At 47.6% G+C, this 19,123-nt stretch overlaps 1 protein-coding gene across 1 annotated transcript; it reads left to right on the forward strand.

Moving 5' to 3' along the window:
• The first annotated feature begins 2,040 nt into the window (after window positions 1-2,040).
• COPRS (coordinator of PRMT5 and differentiation stimulator) lies at window positions 2,041-8,037 on the forward strand. The gene is made up of 4 exons (XM_037070178.1): window positions 2,041-2,207; window positions 4,724-4,790; window positions 6,866-7,084; window positions 7,620-8,037. The coding sequence occupies exons 1-4, from the start codon at window positions 2,109-2,111 to the stop codon at window positions 7,787-7,789; spliced, it is 555 nt and encodes a 184-aa protein (XP_036926073.1). The 5' UTR covers window positions 2,041-2,108; the 3' UTR covers window positions 7,790-8,037.
• Window positions 8,038-19,123: the final 11,086 nt, after the last annotated feature.

Below are 19,123 nucleotides of genomic sequence, written 5' to 3' on the forward strand. Positions count from 1 at the left end.
ACCTTGTCATTTCTAATTTTTCTTATAAATGTTGATGAAGATTCTTGTAAATCTTTGTTTATATCCGTGGTTATTTTTTTTAGGGGATTGACATCTGACAGAAGTATTGGGTTAAAGGAACCCAACATTCCTTATTAAAGGAATGTTGATATATTTAGTGCCAACGTGCAATGTATGAAAATGTGAGCACCTTTAGCTGAAGTGGGTATTTTAAATTTTTGTCATTTTAATAGGTGAAAAAATAATACTGTTTTCATGTGCATTTCTTTGACATTAATGAAGTTCATCTATTTTTCCTGGTTCTCTTATTTTTTTCATGTTTTTTGACAGTTTCTTAAAACTTTTTTCTTACTAATTTATAAGGGTTTTTAATATATTAAGAATATTAATCTTATGTTGTCGTTATTACAAATAATTTGTCCTGGATGCCTTTTTCTTCTTTTGTCCGTATGATTTTTACTGTTGATAACCCCTTTTCTTGCTGAGCACAGCTCATATTTTTTTCCTCCAAAACCATTTGTGGCCATTTTTTCTCTGCTGATATGTGATAATAACTTGATATTAAATTCCTATGAATATTAGAGTGTTTTAGGACATTTTTATTTTGAGCTTTTGTAGTTGAAATAGTTACTTTTCATTTGTTTTAAAATATGAAAAATGTCCTCTTTCTGATTAATTCCAGGGATGGTTATCCTTCTAAATCTGCACACAGCACTTTTATTTCATAAGGAGATACATGTTGCATGTGAGAGATGACAGCAAAGGGGGCGGAGGTCAGCTTCCGGCCCCCCATTCACACCACACTCTGTCTGGCTCTCACCATTGCAGCTTATGGAAAGGCATCTTGGTGGCCCACCTCGGGCTGCACTGTTAGCTACAGTAGTTTCTAGCTCATATGGCAATTCAAATTTATTAAAATTAATTCAGTTTTTCATTTACACTGACAACATTTCAAGTGTTTAATAGCCATATGTTTACCATATAGGACTGCACAGATAATAGAATTTTTATTCTTACTGTCACAGAAGATTCTATTGGACAGAGTTGACCTATAGATAAATTAGGTTGGGAGAAGCTGACTCACAGGTCAGAGCAGAGCACACATTAAACATCTGTCACATGCTCTTCCTTGTGGGGAAGTGCACGTAGAGAAAAAGAAAAAGGAACATTATGTACCAACTGTTACACCAATTTTCTCAAATATCTCACGTAATTTTCAGGCAACATGTACTTTGAAGGGGATGAAGGACTAGGTTCTGTAACCCCCCCCCCCCCAAGACTGTATTATCGTGGTCTGGGAAGCCAGCTCACAGCTGTTCTGCTACTTCAATGTTAACGTGTTTATTACACCTTGAGGCAGTTTGTTAGCTTAGGCGGGGTGGGCAGGGAAAGGCAGTGAGTGAAGCATGCTCTTGCCCATCTTCTGCCACCTTCTGGTTGTAGAGGGCCAGACCCAAGCCATTAAAAGATCTTTTCCCAGGTCAGACTACAGACAGCACAGCCCTAAAGGCTACTATGACGAAGTGTCCCATCGTGTGGTCAGCACATCGTCGGAGGTTTTTTTTAAAAAAATTATCTGTCCTGGTTTCTAATGGACTAACTTTAAGAACTATCATTAACTTAAGGTGGAGAATCACAGTGCTGCTGTGTTGTCTCATGTGTCTGTGGATTACAGTTCAATTCTAGCATGTGTTCTAGAGAAATCTATAAAGTCAAAAGTGAAATGTGGTTCGAGCCACTAAAAGTTTTTACAGTTCACATGTATACATTATGTAGTGGACCCGGGTAACAGGAATTGAAGGTTTTGAAGCTGGATAGCGATGCCATTCGCCATTCCAGACTCAGTTGCCCAGCCTGCTGATCGGGGACCAGAGCTAAAGAAAAAAATCAGATTGGGACTGGTAGATGGGCTTTCGCTGTTGGGGGCGCCCTGCCCCTCCTGCCGCTCCGCCTCCCCTCCTCGTGACCACGTGTCCCGCCCCCTCCGCCAGGAGCACCTCTGGCTGATTGGCCCCTCCGCGGCGTATCCTCCGGCTTGCAGCCAAGCCGTGCATCACGTGGCCGAGCAGCGTCCAGGCGCGAGGGCGCGGAGCCGCGGGCCGCCGGGCATGGACCCGCAGACCTCCCGGGCCGTGGCGCTTGGGGCTGCGGAGCCGCCTCGGGGTCCGTCGCTGCCAAGCGCGCGGGAGGCGCCCCCAAGCCCGGAGGTGAGTACCGCGCGGGGCCGGGCAAGGCCATCCTCTGCAGCGGGGGTGGGAAGTTGGCGGGGCGCTGCGGAGCTGGGGGAAGCGCCTCGGGCCGCCCCGGCCCCAAGACTGTTGAGCGTCGTTTGGACGCGCGCTTGAGCTGGAAACCGCCAGGCCGAAGGGCTTCGGGGTGTGGGCCTTTAGGGCGGGGCACCACAGTAGGGTGGGTGAGCACTCGGGGCAGGGAAGGAAGGCTTCGGCCCCCGGCGCCACTGCGTACTTGCCAAATGGGAGGTGATGCAGCGGACCGAGGGCTGGGGTCGGCTGCGGGGGTGGGGGTGGTGCAGGACCTGGGCCAGGTGAGGGTGGTGAGGAGAGAGACTTTTCCTGAAGAATCTGTGACCACTGGTGGGCATGCTCAGCTAGCCCTGAGCACCAGATGAGGTCTCCGGTGTTCTCTTCTCTATTCAATGAAACCCACAGGCCCAGTTTGACGCAGGGTTTCCAGAAAGTTGTTTTCATTGGTGTGCCAGGCAGCTCCTGATTTTTTAAAAGACTATTATTACCGTTATACATAACCTGCTCTTGTTTGCAGTCAGTAATTTCTGCTAGATGAAGACCTCCTTGAGGGTAGAGATCCTCTGTGTACTGCTGTTAACCTGGCGCTTAGCATAGTGCCTGGCACAGTAGACACACTTATTAGTTGGTCGGAGGAATGGCATATCAAAGATAGTACTAACCAAAGTAAGAGAAATGTAGTGATAGACTTATAAAGAAAATTGCTTTGGAGCGCAGATGTGATGAGACTAGGGTTGTTAGGACATAGTAGGAAGGGATGTGCACTTCCTCTCAGGGGTGAGAGGGTGGCGATGCCTGCGGAAGTGTGGAGATGAGGGAGTGCCCGGCAAATGCCTGGGAACTTGGGCTGCAGAGCCGGGAGAGCACTGTGCTCAACAGGTTGCTGGCTGTGAGGAGTTGTCGTCACTGCCATGGGTAATTTTGTGCTGCCGCAGTAAAGGTGAAGATTTTTGAGGAGCGCAGTGATTAACACTGCGGGGCTAGGCAGGATGGGTGAGTGGGGAGGCAGTTACAGAGTTATGGCAGTGGTGGAAGTGAGAGGTCTCACCAGCTGGCGTGACTGAGGGTTGTTACTGACTGTACGGGGTGGAGTTGATGTTTTAAATCTAGGTGTGACTAGATCATGAGCTGATTGGGACAGGTGCCAAATGCAGTGTAGACGTAGGGGCAGAGGAGGTGGGTTTATGTATTTATTTTTTTAAAAAGATTTTAAAATTTATTTTTAGAGAGGGGAGAGGAAGAAGAAAGAGAGGGAGAGAAACATCAGTGTGCAGTTGCCTCCCACGTGTTCCCTACTGGGGACCTGGCCTGTAACCCAGGCCAGGCTTTCAGGACTTCCCATTCAAGCTCAGAGACCCCAGCACGAACTGGGGTGGTGCCCCCTCCTGAGAGGCTGGAACTTCAGCTCTGCAAAGCCTCTCCTCTGAGCTTGTAAATTTTAAATTTACATTTACATTTACATTTAAATTTCTCTGACTGGGAATTGAACCTGTGACCCTTCGGTGCACTGGCCTGCACATAATGTGCTGAGTCACAGCAGCCAGGGAAGAAGGTGGGTTTAGATTCAACAAACATTACATTCTTTCTGCGTGCTAGGTGTTTTCATAAATGTTATGTCATCATAAGCCCCCTGCAAGGTCAGAACAATCATCCTCAGTTTCCAGAGAAGGAAACCCAGACAGAGTGGTTGAAGCGATGTGTGCAGGGTCACAAGCTGTGAATGAAAGGCAGAGCCGGGACTGAAGTGAGGTCTTCTCATGCAGGCTGTGAACATTTCTTGTTCTGTTTAGTAGGAGGTCTTAGAGGTGGTAGGACTTGGGGAACTTCAGAGTGGTGAGAGCAGAGAGGACTGTGGTTGGTTGGGGAAAAAAAGATTTCCCTTAGCATCATTGAGAAACTACAGCTCTCTCGCCCCTGTGTATCAGTCAGGAGACAGAGAATTCGATAGAGTTGTTAATTAGATAAGAAATTGTTAAGCAACTGAAAAATTAAAAGTGAACATGGAGGTAGCAATAGCTACCAACCTTTCGGCTGAGGGAACAAAGGGATGAGGTTGGAATGGTTAAAATGTACAAGCTCAGAGGAGAGGCTTTGCAGAGCTGAAGTTCCAGCCTCTCAGGAGGGGGCACCACCCCAGTTTGTGCTGAGGTCTCTGAGCTTGAAGGGGAAGTCCTGAAAGCCTGGGAGTCAGAGCTCCAGAGACAGGGCCAGCCAATGAGGCTGGCTTTGCAAGTGTCAGTGAACTCTAAGTTGCATTCAGTGGCTGCTGTAGGAAGGTGTTCCTGCTGCCAGGGTGAAGTGTCGGTGGGGTAGTGCCTTCAGGGTTTTGGAGTCCCAGCCCCACACATAAGGGGGCAGAGGGGTGTGTGTGGCTGGATGGGTTTGTGGCTGAGACACAGCTTAATACTGGGGCTACCCCAGATGTCCAAGTCCTGGGTAATTGTTCCTTTTTCTGGCAGGCTGGCTTTGGCCCAGATGACCACTCCAGTCAGGAGAGAGAGACGAAGAAGGCCACAGATCGCCTAGGCAAGTAGATGGCAGAGACTGGGTGAATGTTGGGAGAGACCCAGGAAGCAACGAGATGGACAGCCCCTGTGTCTTGCTTACCTTCTCTTTCTAGCAGGTCCTCCTCTTAGCTGCCACATTGCCTTTTCTGCCGCGTGTTCCAACAGTGCCCTTGTTTGGAAGCCCCACTGGAGCTTCCTTAAGGGGAGTCCTGAACTTGTGTCCAGACATATCCCTTCTCCTGAGGAAGACAGCTTAGAAAAGCAGTGAGGGTATAGGCTTTGGAGCAGAATTGTTTCCACTTTCAGTTCTGGGTCAGAGCCCTGGCCTCAGAGTTTTGTGGCCTTAGAAAAGTCTCTGATCTTTTCTTTATTTTTATTATTTAAGATTTTATTTATATATTTTTATTTTTATTTTTTTAAAGATTATTTATTTATTTATTTATTTATTTATTTATTTATCTTTAGAGGGGAAGGGAAGGAGAGAGGGAGAGAAACATCAATGTATGGTTGCCTTTCGTGCATCCCCTGCTGGGAGTTGGCCTGCAGGGAACCAGCCTGCAACCAAGGCATGTGCCCTGACTGGGAATTGAACTGGCGACCCTTTGGTTTGCAGCCTGCGTTCAATCCACTGAGCTACACCAGCCAGGGCCTCATTTAACAATTTTAAAGCATACAGTTCAGTGGCATTTAGCACAGTTACAGTTGTTATGTAACCACCCCCACTGTTTAGTTCCCGAACATTTTCATCACCCCAGAGGAAACCTACCCAGAAGGTAGTCACACCCTGTCACCCCTTTCTTGTGCCCCTGCTGACCACTGATCTGCTTTCTGTCTCTATGGATTTACCTATGCTGGACAGGCAAATGTAAATTGCATGTAAATGGATCATATACTATGTGGCCTTTTATGTCTGGCTTCTTTCAGCATAATATTTTCAAGATTAATTCATCCAGCATGTATCAGCACCGGCATCCGTCAAAGGTATTACGGGTTTGGTTCTAGACCGCTGCAGTAAAGCTGCTGTTACAATAAAGCTAGTTGTGATCTTCTGCTGGTAGAGGGTTTTTGCCTTTATAAAAATGTGTGAAGCGCAATAAAGCAAAATGCCATAAAACGAAGTTTGCCTTCAGTTCATTCCTTTTTATGGCCGAATAATCCCATCATGTGTATAAACCGAGTTTTGCTTCCCCATTCATCAGTTGGTAGGTGTTGGGTTGTTTCCACCTTTTGGTGATCGTGAGTAGTCCTGCCGTGAACGTTTCTGTGCAAGTTTTGTTTGAACACCTGTTTTTAATTCTTTGGGGTATCCGTTTAGGAGTGGGTTGTATGTTAATTCTGTGTTTAAGCTATTGTGGGAATCAGTTGAGTATATTAAGCTCAGTTACGCTTTTAGTAATTGGCAGAACTGGGGTTTGGGCCCAGGCAGTTTGGCTTCAAACCCGTGCCCTGAAGTGGCGCTTTCTTCCTTTCAGCTGTCAATACCCTGAAGTGGTAATAGGCCGATTCACTTCCCAGCTCTGCCTGGCATCACCGTAGCCCTGCGTGCTCCCCCAACTTTCTCCCATTCTTCTGAGACCTTTTGATCAGAAGAGATTGGGCCTGCTCAGGGTGGTAGGGCCGTAGACGAGACCTTTTGACAATGGACCTTCTTCTGTTGGGGGGAGGCCGTGTGGTGGCTGTCCTTTGTGGCTGGACGGGTCTTCGGCTCGCTTTTATCCTAATCCTGCTTTCCTGTGCTCCCCTCTCACATGCTCTTTGAGAGGAGGAGGAAGAGAAGAGCAAAAATTCAGTCCACACCTGTATTGTGAAAATTTATCATTTGCTTTAATGACATGTAAGCCACCTAAAAGTGTATGCTGTGCCTGACCCCCCCCCCCCCCCAAGCTTTTAATGGCTTTGTTGTAGGCAAAATAGCCTATTGGACAGAATTGATCAACTCTACTTCTAAAAATGTCAAGAGAACTTAAAAAAAAAAATACTCCGGTGGCTAAAGAACCCTGTACGCTTGTTTTACCTCTGCCCTCTTAGTAAGTCTGCACAAGTTTCCCAAGCACTCTGCGGGCTAAGGCCTTCTTCCTTTTGTTGATTTCCTAGCCAGGGGAGCGCAGAGCATCCCTCACGATGGTCCTGCGGGGGGCGAGGGCCCCCCTTCTGAAGAGGAAGGCTTTGCTGTGGGGGATGAAGAGTCTGATGGGGAACTGAATGCCTGGGAGCTGTCGGAAAGGATGCCCCGCTGTCTGCACAGGGAACGGGCTGCTGATCTTCAGGAGGACTGGGACTTGGAGCTGAAAGCAGATCAAGGGAATCCATATGGTAGGTGTGGAGTTTCTGGGGTACTAGGCCAGGGTTTGGGACGCTCCTACCAGGTTACCCCTAAAGGCATTTAGAAGAGGGACCCACAGCTGTGAGCTTAGCTGATACCTATTACAGATCTGCAATTTCTGTGACAGCTTCTTTTTCATACTGAAAAAAAAAAGACATGCACATTTTACATTTGACTCATATCGGTTGGTTTTACCCTTGAAACAATGTTACTCTCTCCAAATATCTGTGTGTGAACTGAGCAGCTGCAGACAGAAGTGCCTTGTTACCCAATTGCTGCCTCTGTACTGTCTGCCAAGAACTGTTGGCTGGGAAGCCCAGCTATGGGAACCCTCAGAGAGAACATGCTCGAGATTCTTTGCGAAAGGATTGTGTGTGTGGTGTGTGTGTGGTGTGGGTGTGTGTGTGGTGTGTGTGTGTGTGTGTATTTAAACAGAGTGCGAGTAGTTTCCTTCTAGACATTTTTTGGCTATTTGTTTTCGCCCTTACTTCTTCCTTTAATCTTGTCTTTTAAAATGGCCTGCAGATGCAGACGACATCCAGGGTTGCATTTCTCAGGAGGCCAAACCTTGGGTGTGCTGTGCCCCGCAAGGAGAAATGCTCTATGACCCCAGCTGGCACCATCCCCCTCCACTGATACCACATTATTCCAAGATGGTCTTTGAAACTGGACAGTTCGATGATGCTGAAGACTGAGCACAGCTTCTGCCTGGCGGATGGATGGGCCCTCAAGATCCAGGTCTCCTTTTCTTTGAGGTGAGATGTCATATCTGAGGAAGTACTCCCAGTGATCCCCGAGCCAGGTACACAGACTGGTGTTAAATAAGGTTCCATAGTCCCCTCATTCTTTTGTTGTTGTGTGGTTTTTAAAGAGCTCCTCTTTGGACGTGTGTTTTGTTTCTGTGTCAGGAGTTGTTCTTTATAAATAAAAGTAGCAAAAAAAACCTGATGTGTTTTTGTCTCTTCACCACCCCCCCCACCCCCCCCACCCCCGTTTAATTAGATACTTCTGGGCAAAGCCTTGTTCCTTCATTGAAAGCCTCTGATTTATGTTTTCGGGATTGGAGGATGTGGAGGCTTAAAACTGCTTTGTGAGAGAAAACACTCCTTTAGTTTTGAGTCTGCAGATCTGGCACCATTGGCCGCGGACTGGAATCCAAGAAATGTTGGTGACTTTGTGGTTGATTTCTTTTCCTGTTGATGGGAAATTGATCATTCACTTAGTTAACAAGGACTTTGTGTGGGCTGGGGAACTGAATGGCAAATGGACTATACCAGCAATTATATAACCCTCAGTTGGCACAAAAGGATTTTAAAGTTATTTTCCACTTAATGTTTTAAGACTTATAATTACTTACATGAAGTCACTGTATTTTAAAAGAATGACCTCATTTTAGAGGTGAGGAAAATAAGACGGAACATGTTGACCTCTTGAAGATCCCACAAGCAGGAAACTGCAGAGCTGGGACCTGACCCACGGTTGGCGTGGAGTCTGCTCTCTCGGTGGGCCCTGTGTGTGTGAGGACCCGGCGGCGGGGTTGGGGGGCCATGCCTCGGCAAGTCTGGGATGCATCAGACTAAGTCAACTTTGCCTTTTTGGTGGGCTGAGGGCTTGCTTGCTTCTTTACCCCACTGCCTTCTTATTGAAGCTGAATCAGGAAAAAGTTTCAAGATCTGAAGTCTGGGTCAACTCCATAGCAATGAAATGAACATCTAATCTTTTAAACTACTTTTTCAGAGGCACCACAAAGTATGAGCAAGGCAGAACCTCATGAGGAAAGGCTGTGGTTTTGACTGAGGGCCCTCACAGCCAAGGCCGTCCTGGCGAGACGGAATGTTCCTTCTGCCACCCTTGCTGAAGGGACAGTCATAGACCCTCCCGCTGTGCTGCTTTGCTCTCAGTGCCAGAGCTGATAAGACTGGTGTGAAAACGAGTACCTGTGGCCTGATAAGGTGGATTTGAGAAACTGAACCAAGAAACAAGGGGGAGTGAGGGGGACGGCAGAATTGCTGGGTGGGAAGGTCGTGTTATTGACGGCTGCCTTGGCTCCTGTGTAAGCCTAAGCAGTAAAAGCAGAAGTCACGAGGTGTGGGGAGCACGTGTGTGTCGGAGGGAGGGAAGCAAAAGCACTTGTGCCTCGGGATGGCAGAGAATGTCCACAGGCCGCTGCTGTGGTCCACGGTGCAGGCGGGGGCTAGGGCTCGTGCTTTTTAGAAGTTAGCCTTTGTGGTTTCCCCTCTTGGTGGTTTTCGTAAAGCAGGTGGGAGGGAAATGGGGTCTGCTGGAGCAAGGACCTAGAAAACTGTTCTCTTAGAGTTAAAAAGAAAAACAGGACCTCTGGTCAAGATGTGGCATAGGTAAACATGGCTTGCCTCCTCGCACAACCACGTCAAAGTTACAACTAAAATACATAGAACAGGCATCACTCAGAAGCATCAGAAATCGAGTTGAATGGAAGTCCGATGACTACAGAATGAAAGAAACTACATCCATCCAGGCTGGTAGGAGGGGTACAGAGTGGAATGGGTTGGTCCCACATTCACATGTGGTAGATCAAAATTTGGGAGGGATATCTCAGGAGTGAGGAGTCCCAGCCCCACAGCAGGGACCCCCAGCCCTGGTGTGGTGTGGAACCCCAGGGTTCCAGTGCTAGGAAGATAAGTCCCCAAAACATCTGGCTGTAAAGCCACCGGTAATTGTGTTGGTGGGAGAAACTTCTGGAGTCCCAAGTAGTTCTTAACCCACACGTCGACTTAGACTCTTCCCCTCTGAGCTCCATCACTGGGGTAGCAGATTGAAAGGCACCAGTGGCAGACGGGGAAAACGAAGTGTCTGTCATCAAGGTGAGAGCTGGGGGACAGAGAGGCATAGGGGAGCAAAACAACCACACAGATCAAGAAGAAAAAAAGAATCCAAAAAAAGGATAGCATAAACAGCCTCTGGGACAACTTCAAGAGGTCCAACATTCGCATCATAGGGGTGTCGGAAGGAGAAGAGAAAGAGCAAAAAATTGGAAATCTATTTGAAAAAATAATAAAAGAAAACTTCCCTAATTTGGTGAAGGAAATAGACTTGCAAGTCCAGGAAGCACAGAGAGTCCCAAACAAGATGGGTGCAAAGAGGCCCATTCTTAGACTCACCATAATTAAAATGCTAAACATTAAAGATAAAGAGAAAATCTTAAAAATGACAAGAGAAAAGCAGTTGCTTATCCACAGAGGAGTTCTGATAAGATGATCAGCTGATCACTCAAAAGAAACTTTGCAGGCTAGAAGGGATTGGCAAGAAGTACTCAAAGTCATGAAAAGCAGGCTTATACAGCCAGGATTGCTCTAGCCAGCAAAGCTATCATTTAGAATTGAAGGGCAGATAAAGGTCTTCCCACACAAGGAAAATCTAAAGGAGTTCCCCATCACCAAACCATTATTATATTAAATGTTAAAGGGACTTATTTAAGAAAAAAGATCAAAACTGTGAACAGCAAAGTGGCAATAAATACATATCACTGATTGAATCTAAAAAACAGCAAACAAGAATAGAGACAGAATTATGAATACAGATTATTTTGATGGTTGCCAGATGGGAGGTCATGTGGAGAAATGGGTGAAGAAGTGAGGGGATTAAGAAGTACAAATAGGTAGTTACAGAACAGCCAGGGGGATGTAAAGTCCAGTATAGGAAACGGAGCAGCCAAAGAACTTACACGCATGACCCATGGGCATGCGTGAACGATGGTGTGGGGCTTGCCCAAGGGAGTGGGGGGGTGCTGGGTGGAGAGGGGACAAAGGGAAAAAGATAAGGACAACTGTAATAGCATAATCAATAAAATGTAATTAAAAATAGAATAAAATTACATAAAAAAAGAAGAAGGAAAAACAGAAGGACTTTTATAGCTTGAACACTGGGTGTGTCAGGAGAACCACTAAAGAGGGGGAGCATTAGTCAATTGTTCTGATTTAGATATCGTTGTAGTGCCCCCTATAGGATGAGTCAAGCATAGAGAGAGATTTGAACAATAACTCCCCAGGCTGTGAACACTGGGTATCTCAAGGCAGTCAGTGGAGAGTAAGGAACAAAGGCAGTCAGTGGAGAGTAAGGTAGTGAAATGGAAAAATAACGATGACGTAAGTGAAAATACAGACTGTGAAACGGCTCAGATAATGTTGCGAGTGTGGACACATGGAAAAAATTTGATTAAACTGTGGAGGTGTGGACAATTTGTATTTTTGTTATTTGAATACAGATTTTGCAATGAGATAGTTAAAATAAGGAGATGTTATTCAAAGGCAGAGTTGCCTCCTCTGCCTGGTCTCCCTGTGTCTGACGAACATCCCAGTACTTGCCCTCCTTCCTCCGCTGCAGGCCCGGTTTGGGGGCCGGCCTCCCTCTGGAGGGCGAGACCGCTGGGTGTCGGGCTACTACTTCCTCCTCAGCATCCCTGTGTCATAGCCTGGGTGGAGGGGTGGGGCGCTCTGTCTTGGCTCTACGGGGGTGGGCAAAGTAGATGTACAGTTGTGAGTACCCAAAACACAGTCTATCCTTTTTTATTATTTATTAATTATTGGATTATTTTCCATATGAACAACTGCAAACCTATTTTTGCCCACCCCTGTATTTACAGTTGAATGTCCCAGGCTGGTGATGAAGAGTCCAGGCTGCTGATGAATAAAATATTTGAAGAACCTTTAAAAAGTCTGTGTTACATCAGATTAGGATTTATTTAGGATTGCTTTGCTATTAACCTACTATTTCCTAAAACAGTGTGTAGCAGTGGAACAGAGAAATGTCTGAAAGAAGTGAGCTTTGCAAACAACACTTTAACGTGAAAGCCTTCAGTCAATGACCAAACAAATTGTTCTTTAATAAACTAGAGTGTGGCCCTGCCTGGTGTGGCTCAGTGGATTGAGTGCCAGCATGCAAAACAAAGGGTCACGGGTTCGATTCCCAGTCAGGGCACATGCCTGGGTTGTGGGCCAGGTCCCCAGTGTGGGGCATGTGAGAGGCAACCACACACTAATGTTTCTCCCTCTCTTCCCCTCTCTCTAACAATAAAAATATATGAAATCTTTAAAAAATTTTAAAAAACTAGACTGTGTGTATGACAAATGAATTTATAATACAAATTATTTGATAAGTAACAAACCATGATTATTTAAAAATAATTGACTAAAAAAGAACTATCACAACAATTTGTAACCAGTATCTAAAATGAAGAATTGTACTTTTAGCTACTCAACAACAAGAAAAAAACAAAACCCTTCTAGCTATCCAATCTCTGAACGCCAAGCCGAGAAGTATCAATCTCAGAAGAGGGAGAGAACGTGGGTGTTGCTCAGCTGGGCCTTGCGCTGGGCGCAGGCATCCTCCCTGCCCACTTCCAGTCGGGGGGTTCACGGCCGCAGATGGAGCCCATCCGAGCCTGTGAGCCCATCCGTTCCTGGCTAGTGCTGCTGGTTAGAATGTTCTCCCTTGGAGTGAGTTAACCTCTATCCACGTGGGCCTGGTCTGCTCTGTGGCCCTGGTACTTTTTCCAGTACAGGAAATTCACCATCTGTCCTCTCTCTGGCTTTTTGTTTTCTAGGCTAAACCATCAACAGCCATCTATATCATCTATATCTATATCTATATGTCTATATATCTATATATATATATCTGGAGTCAACAGCCATATATATACATATATATATATATAGAGAGAGAGAGAGAGAGCTGGAGTTAGGGAGATGAAGAGGGGGAAGCAGAGAGTAAGGGGGAGGGAGAGGGAATGTTTGGGGTGTTGGTAGGCGTTAAGGCATCGAGAGAGGTTGAGACCGTTCACTGAGGGCACGCAGAGTGAGACGAGGCTCGAGGACAGGACCTCGGGGAGCATCAGCAGTCGATGGCTAGATGGAAGGTCGGATTCCAAGGGCCGCCTGTGGCAGTGGGAGGGGTGGGGGAGGAACGCCAGGTGAGCATCATTCAAGCCAAATCTAAGAAGAGAGTTTTAAGGAAGAAGGACTGGCCATCTTTTATAGCGAGAGGCCAAGTAAGACTAAAAAGCGTATCTTGGGATGTGGAAATTAAAGTGCTTACATAATGTAATGATGTGGGCCAGCTGCAGGGGTGGGCGTGGGAGTTGCAGGTTAAAACTTGTGGGGTTGCGTGTGGCCACCTGAGCCTTTAGCACTGTCGTTGCTCTCGAAGAGGGGAGGGCACTGGGGATATCTGGCCGGTTTCTCTTGGGAAATGTGAGCCGGGCTGGGAAGGCTCAGTGCTGGGAGAGGAAAGGAGGGAATGGAGGGAGGGACAGAGTGGACAGGAGCTGCAGGAGAAACACAGCTGCTAAGGGAGGGACACAAGAGAAACTTACTCTGACATTGCTTTCAAACACTCATCCACCAAGCTAGAAATCACACCTGCCCACAGCCAAAATCTTGGGTGACTGAAAAAGAGTAAAAATGTGTTTATCAAGTGTGGCTGGATGACATTTGGAATCGGCTCTTGCTTCTCTCCTGTGAGCAGGTGGTTGGCTGTCTGCCCTTTGCCTTAGTGGAGGCGTATGACAGGGTCCAAAACAGCCGAGAAGGCTTTCTAGCTTCTGTTTTACAAAAAGGTTTTTTGTTTTTGTTTTTGTTTTTTTTGGAAGGAAACAATGGGTTTTAAGCCAACAGACTATGTGTCTTTAAAATTTTTTTATTGTATTCTTTTCCATGAACATTTGTCTCCCTTATACCCCCTCCCCTCAGCAGTCACCACCCCGTCATCCATGTCTGTGAGTCCTTTTTCTTTTTTGCTCAATCCCTCCACCCCAACCCCCAACCCAGAGCTGCCAGCCTGCTCTCCATCTATGAGTCTGTCTCTTGTTTTGCTTGTTAGTTCAGTTTGTTCATTAGATTCCACATAGGAGTGAAATCATATGGTACTTGTCTTTCTCCGACTGGCTTATTTTACTCAGCATGATGTTCTCCAGGTCCATGCATGCTGTCACACAGAGTAAAATTTTTTTTTTTTACGGCCGAGGAGTAGTCCATTGTGTAAATGTCCCATTAGTTGTTTTATCCACTTAGATTATGTGTGTTGGAGGAATTTGGAGGGAAGGGATTTTCTCCAAGGTCATCCCCTCCTACCCTGCAAACAAAGAAAGAAAACCCTGGGTGTGAGAAGAAAGACTCAAAGCAGAGACAGCAGAGGTGCTGAGAGCAGAACCAATATGAGCCTGGCTTCCTCAGAGAGTGATGGATGTTGGTGCTTTTAGGCAGTAAGGACCGTCTTGCAAAAGAGGCCCATGCCCTTGGAAATGTAAAGTACAGCATAGAGAATGGAGTTAGTAATGCTATGTATGGTGGCAGATGGATATGAAATTTATTGGGATGACCACTTAGTAAGTCATGTAATGTCTGATCACTGGGGTGTACACCTGAAACTAATATTGTATGTCAACTGTAACTAAAAAATCAAAGATTAAAAAAATGCCCATGCCTTGAGCCTGCAGAAAACCTAGTGGATCCGGAGGGGCCGTGGGATGGGGAGGACCTCTGAAGATGGCCATTGGATGACCCGCTGTCCCACCCCCATTTGCCTTGGCACTGCAGGAGGAAGTGAGGAGAGCCCCTGAAGGCCCAGACGGAAGCGCGGGCTCAGGAGGTAGGGTGGTCAGAGAGAACCAGACTTTTGTTTCTTGAACCCCTAAGATAAAGAGAGATGCACAGTTAGTGAGCCTGGATGAGAACCAGTTACCACTGGGGCCGGGGGACAGACTGTCAGCTGGGGACAGGGGGCGTATTTTAAATATCGTCATGGGTTGATTAATACCAAAACGCTGATCACTTTTTTCTGTTTCTTTTCCGTCTGGATGAAAAACTTGTGATTTTTGTGCTGTGCCAGGCCAAGCAGGATTGCCATCCACAATTCCTAATGGTGATTTTGTGTGTGTTTGGTGGCTCCTGCGTGTTTCTGTCTGTTAAGACTTTCTCCCCTTTGGGGAATTGTGGGGGAACACACCCTGTCGCCCCAGTCCTAAATTACTTTGGTACTGTCTTTTCAGTGGGGGTAGGTTGGTCCTCCTGAGACCCTGGGGAGCTATAGTGGGCAGTGGTTCCTTAAGCTTTGCTTTCGGACGCTTGTGTGGCTGCGCAGGAGGACGTTGGGGGCTGCAGTTACCACTGTCTTCATGTCCAGACGCAGCTGGCTGGACACAGCGAAGCCCCACTGCCCCGAGGACATCTGTGCCCGTCCTCCAGGGGAGCGGAATCACACTCACTGGCTAGGTAAACAGCTTGGTACTGCTGCCCTTGGTGTTCCAGTGTTTGCTTTCTTGGGCCCAACTTTTTACTGAGTGGTTGGAATATGGAGAAAAAGGAAAAAAACACAAACAAAAAAACAACCCCAAGCTCTGGCTAGAGCCCATCTGGATTCTGCCTCCTAGTTCTCCCAGAACAGACCCCCCACCCAAACAACTGAGGATGATGGAGCTGGAGGACTCTGTGTGTGTGTGTGTGTGTGGGGGGGGTGGGAGTAGGGGAGAGAGAAGGAGAGAGAACACATGTGTGTGCGAGTGTGGCAGGCCAGGGAGAAGAAGTCAGAGGGTGTAACAGGAAGGCAAGCAGCAGGGCTGGCTCTGACTTTGTTGACTTAGCGAGTCTGGCTGCAAAGCCAAGGCCTTTGGAAAGAATGGCCTCCCTGCTTCCGGCAGTTTCTACTGAGCTGGTCTGGGACTGAGCAAGATTCTGCAGGTGCTTGTGGGCAGGAGGCGCAGGTGGGTTGGGTTCCAGGGCACCAGGGCTTGGAGAATTCCACCAGGATTTGTCCTTGCTGATGGCCTGGGTGGTAAACCACAGCCATAGTTTCAGAGGATGATACTCTCTCCACCTCACAGGGTTGTCTGGTCCTCGCCTTTGAGTTAACGTCCCCAGGGGGCCTGCTCCCACTTTATGGCCATTACAAAGTGCAGTTACTTTTCTTTTTTTTCCTGGTGAGGTGATTTTGATTTCAAAAGCAATTTCCTCGGGTAAGTTCTTATTAGCTGTTGAACAAATGTGGCAGATACAAGTTAGAGCCGTGTGTTCAGCAGCTCCAGTCAGGCATCCGAATTTCTGGCTGCAGCCTGTGGATTTATTGTTTCTCCAGCAGGTGGCAGTAAAGACCTATTGATTCTGCTGTCTCCCGCCAGAGCTGGGGCGGGCCTGGGGAGAGTGAAGGGCCCTGCAGGAAAAGCAGAGCAGGCTCAAGGTTACCTTCCCATTGGTGGACTTCCTGCTGGTTGGCAAACTCACCTGTGAGTTTGTGAGTAGAATTTACTTCTGATTTTATAGATGAATTTTTCTCAGAAAAGGATACTGTGAAATCTGGGGTCAGGGCTGTCATTGTTACCACTCAATACCTGCCCTAGAGTCTTAAGCACACAGTGAGTGCCTAATAGATACATGCTTGTTGACTTTAGCCAATGTGTGTCTGCGTGCAAAGGAAAGTAAAATGCATTGTGCTCCACCTCTCCACCAGATGATACGTTGGGTGGTTTTTCTTAGGAAAAAAAGGCTAATAATTCTCGTATTGCAGAAAGAGACATCGAGGCCCAGGGAGGTAAGATGATCGGCCTAAGTTCACAGAGTTGTGACCCGCGATTCTGACTCTAAGCTTTTGGGTTTATGTGCCTGCTCTACTGGGGTGGGAGGTAACGAGGTTTAGCAAAAGCCTAGGATGCATTTTGTTTCAGAAAAAGCAAGGGAATCCTGTGTAGATTTGACCTTTATTCCTTGATTTCTGTCTGAATGCGTCCTCAGGGTGGAGAGGTGGGGAAGGGCAGGTTCCTGCTCCCGGGGGAGCCCTCCTGCTCTGAGTCTAGAGGGACGGTGACAGCACCCGAGAGAAGCACCACAGGAGGACTACACAAGCCCAGGGCACAGTGGGAACCCTGAAGAAGGGGCAGGAGGCCAAGGAAGTCCCTCAAAGGAGACCACATCAAAGCTGAGCCACGAAGGCCTTGGCGGGGCAAGGGGTGGTGGAGGGTCACCCAGGCAGAGGGAGCTGCGTGTGTGAGGCCCTCCCCTGACCTCGACGTGAGAGAACCTATGTATCTGGGGAGCTGGCGAGGTTCAAGGTGAGGGAAGATTGGGTAAGCAAGGGGCCTTGAAAACTACGAAGGGGCTTGAAGAGTTTTTAGCAGGAATGTGACATTTTTTAAAGACCCTTATATAATTTATTAACCAAAGCCACCCCAATGAGTTCAGTTTTTTAAAAAAAAGGAGATCCTTCTAGTTTCTGGTGGAGTGGTGGGCGGAGGCTGAGGCTGAGCCAGGGGGGCCAGTTCAGGGCTGGAACCTAGGAAGGGAGGATGGTGGCCTGGATTAGGGCAGTGGCTGTGGAGGAGGTGGAGGAAGGTGGACAGACTGAAACTGTTTGTGGAAGGTAGAGCTGACAGGAGAGGGGACAGACTGCCTGTGAAGGAAGGGGGAAGGGAAAGGAAGAGCCTTGGATGACCTCGAGGCCCCGTCCAGGCTCGGGCATCCAGGCAGATGGAGTGGTTTAAGCGTGGATGACCTTGACAGTTCACAAGCACGTTCAAACCCGCTGTTTCAGGAGGAAGGGACCCCACATTCCAGATGTTCAAGTTTGTTCTCAGGGTTCAGAGGGTGCCCCTGGGCTGTGTTAGCCCTGTACCTTGAACATGTGAAGGCCACACCTGTAGGGTGCCCTCTGTCTTTCCTCTGCTCTCCTCTCAGAGCAGATGCTCAGGATATGGTATCTTTCTAGTGTCTGCCGTGGGCACTCTGGCAGCCTCTCCTACACGCGCTCCCCTCATCCTGATGGCCACCCTTTTCTTGTGCAGCTCGTGGACCTTGGGGAAAGGTAACCCCACCCCGGAAACAAGGGCAGAACATGAGGTTCAAGCCTAAATTGACCTGAATGATTGTACTTCTTGCCCTTTGTATTTAGTCTCTTGGTTTTGCCTAACAAATTACCACAGACTTGGTGGCTTAAGGTAACAGATTTTTCTCACAGTTCTGGAGTCCACAAGTTCAAAATTAAGTTACCAGCAGGGCTGTGCTCCCTCTAGAGGCTCCAGGGGAGAGCCTGTTCCTTCTTTTTCAGCTGCTGGGGATGGCCCGCTGCTCAGCCAACCGCTGCCTGCTCTCCACGGCTGTCCTCTCCATGCCTGTCTTCTGTCTCTTATACGGACACTTGAGGCTGGACTTAGGGCCCACCTGAGTAATGCAGGCTGATCTCATTGGAAGATCCTGAACTAAATCATATCTACAACCCCCCCTTTTTTCCCCAAATAAGCACATTCACAGGTTCTAGGGTTTGGGAGAGAAACACATTTTTTTTGAGGCTGCCATTCAACCCATACTGCTTCTGTGGGTGGCAAGACAGAATGAAACTGGGACCGTGATGACATTGTTCAACTCCTATCTGCCATCCTGGAAGCCTGCCTGCTTCAGGACTTCAGTTATGTAATTCAATAAATCCTCCTTATTGGTTTAAGCCAATTTGACATGACCTTTCCCATTGCCTGCTGTTGAATGTACCCTGCCTGACACATGTGCCCATCTGGAGTCCCGCATGCAGGCAGTTAGTGGGGTGCGGGGCAGAGAGCACAAGCGGTTGGAATTCTCCCCCGCTGGGCTCTATTGTTGCCACTCGGTGTGACCTTGGGCAAGCCACAGCCTTGCTGACCATCAGTTTGAATGTATAAATGGAGCCCTTGTCCCTGCAAAAAAGCTTTTCAAAATGGAAGCCACTGTGGTTTGTGTTGTTGTGGCCTTTGCATTCCAAGAAAGACGTAATAGAACTGGAGAGGAGCCAGACGAGGGAGCGGCGGAGGGCTTTTACCACTAGGGAGAGCTCCCCATTTAGGGTTCTTCAGCCTGGAGAGACGGAGGCTGAGGAGGGATGTAATTAAAGTCCATTATGGGAAAGGTGTATTGATAAGGCAGGACAGACTCATTCACCAAATCCCAGATTCCTTAGAAGCCTAGGATGCTACTTCTGAAAGTCTGAGACGTTGTTTCAGGGCAGAGGATGGAAAGTGCTCCTTTCCGCAGCGCAGAGGC

The sequence above is a fragment of the Sturnira hondurensis genome, unplaced genomic scaffold, assembly GCF_014824575.4.
Source record: "Sturnira hondurensis isolate 20B ecotype Veracruz unplaced genomic scaffold, ASM1482457v3 Scaffold0018728, whole genome shotgun sequence".
Lineage (NCBI taxonomy): Eukaryota > Metazoa > Chordata > Mammalia > Chiroptera > Phyllostomidae > Sturnira > Sturnira hondurensis.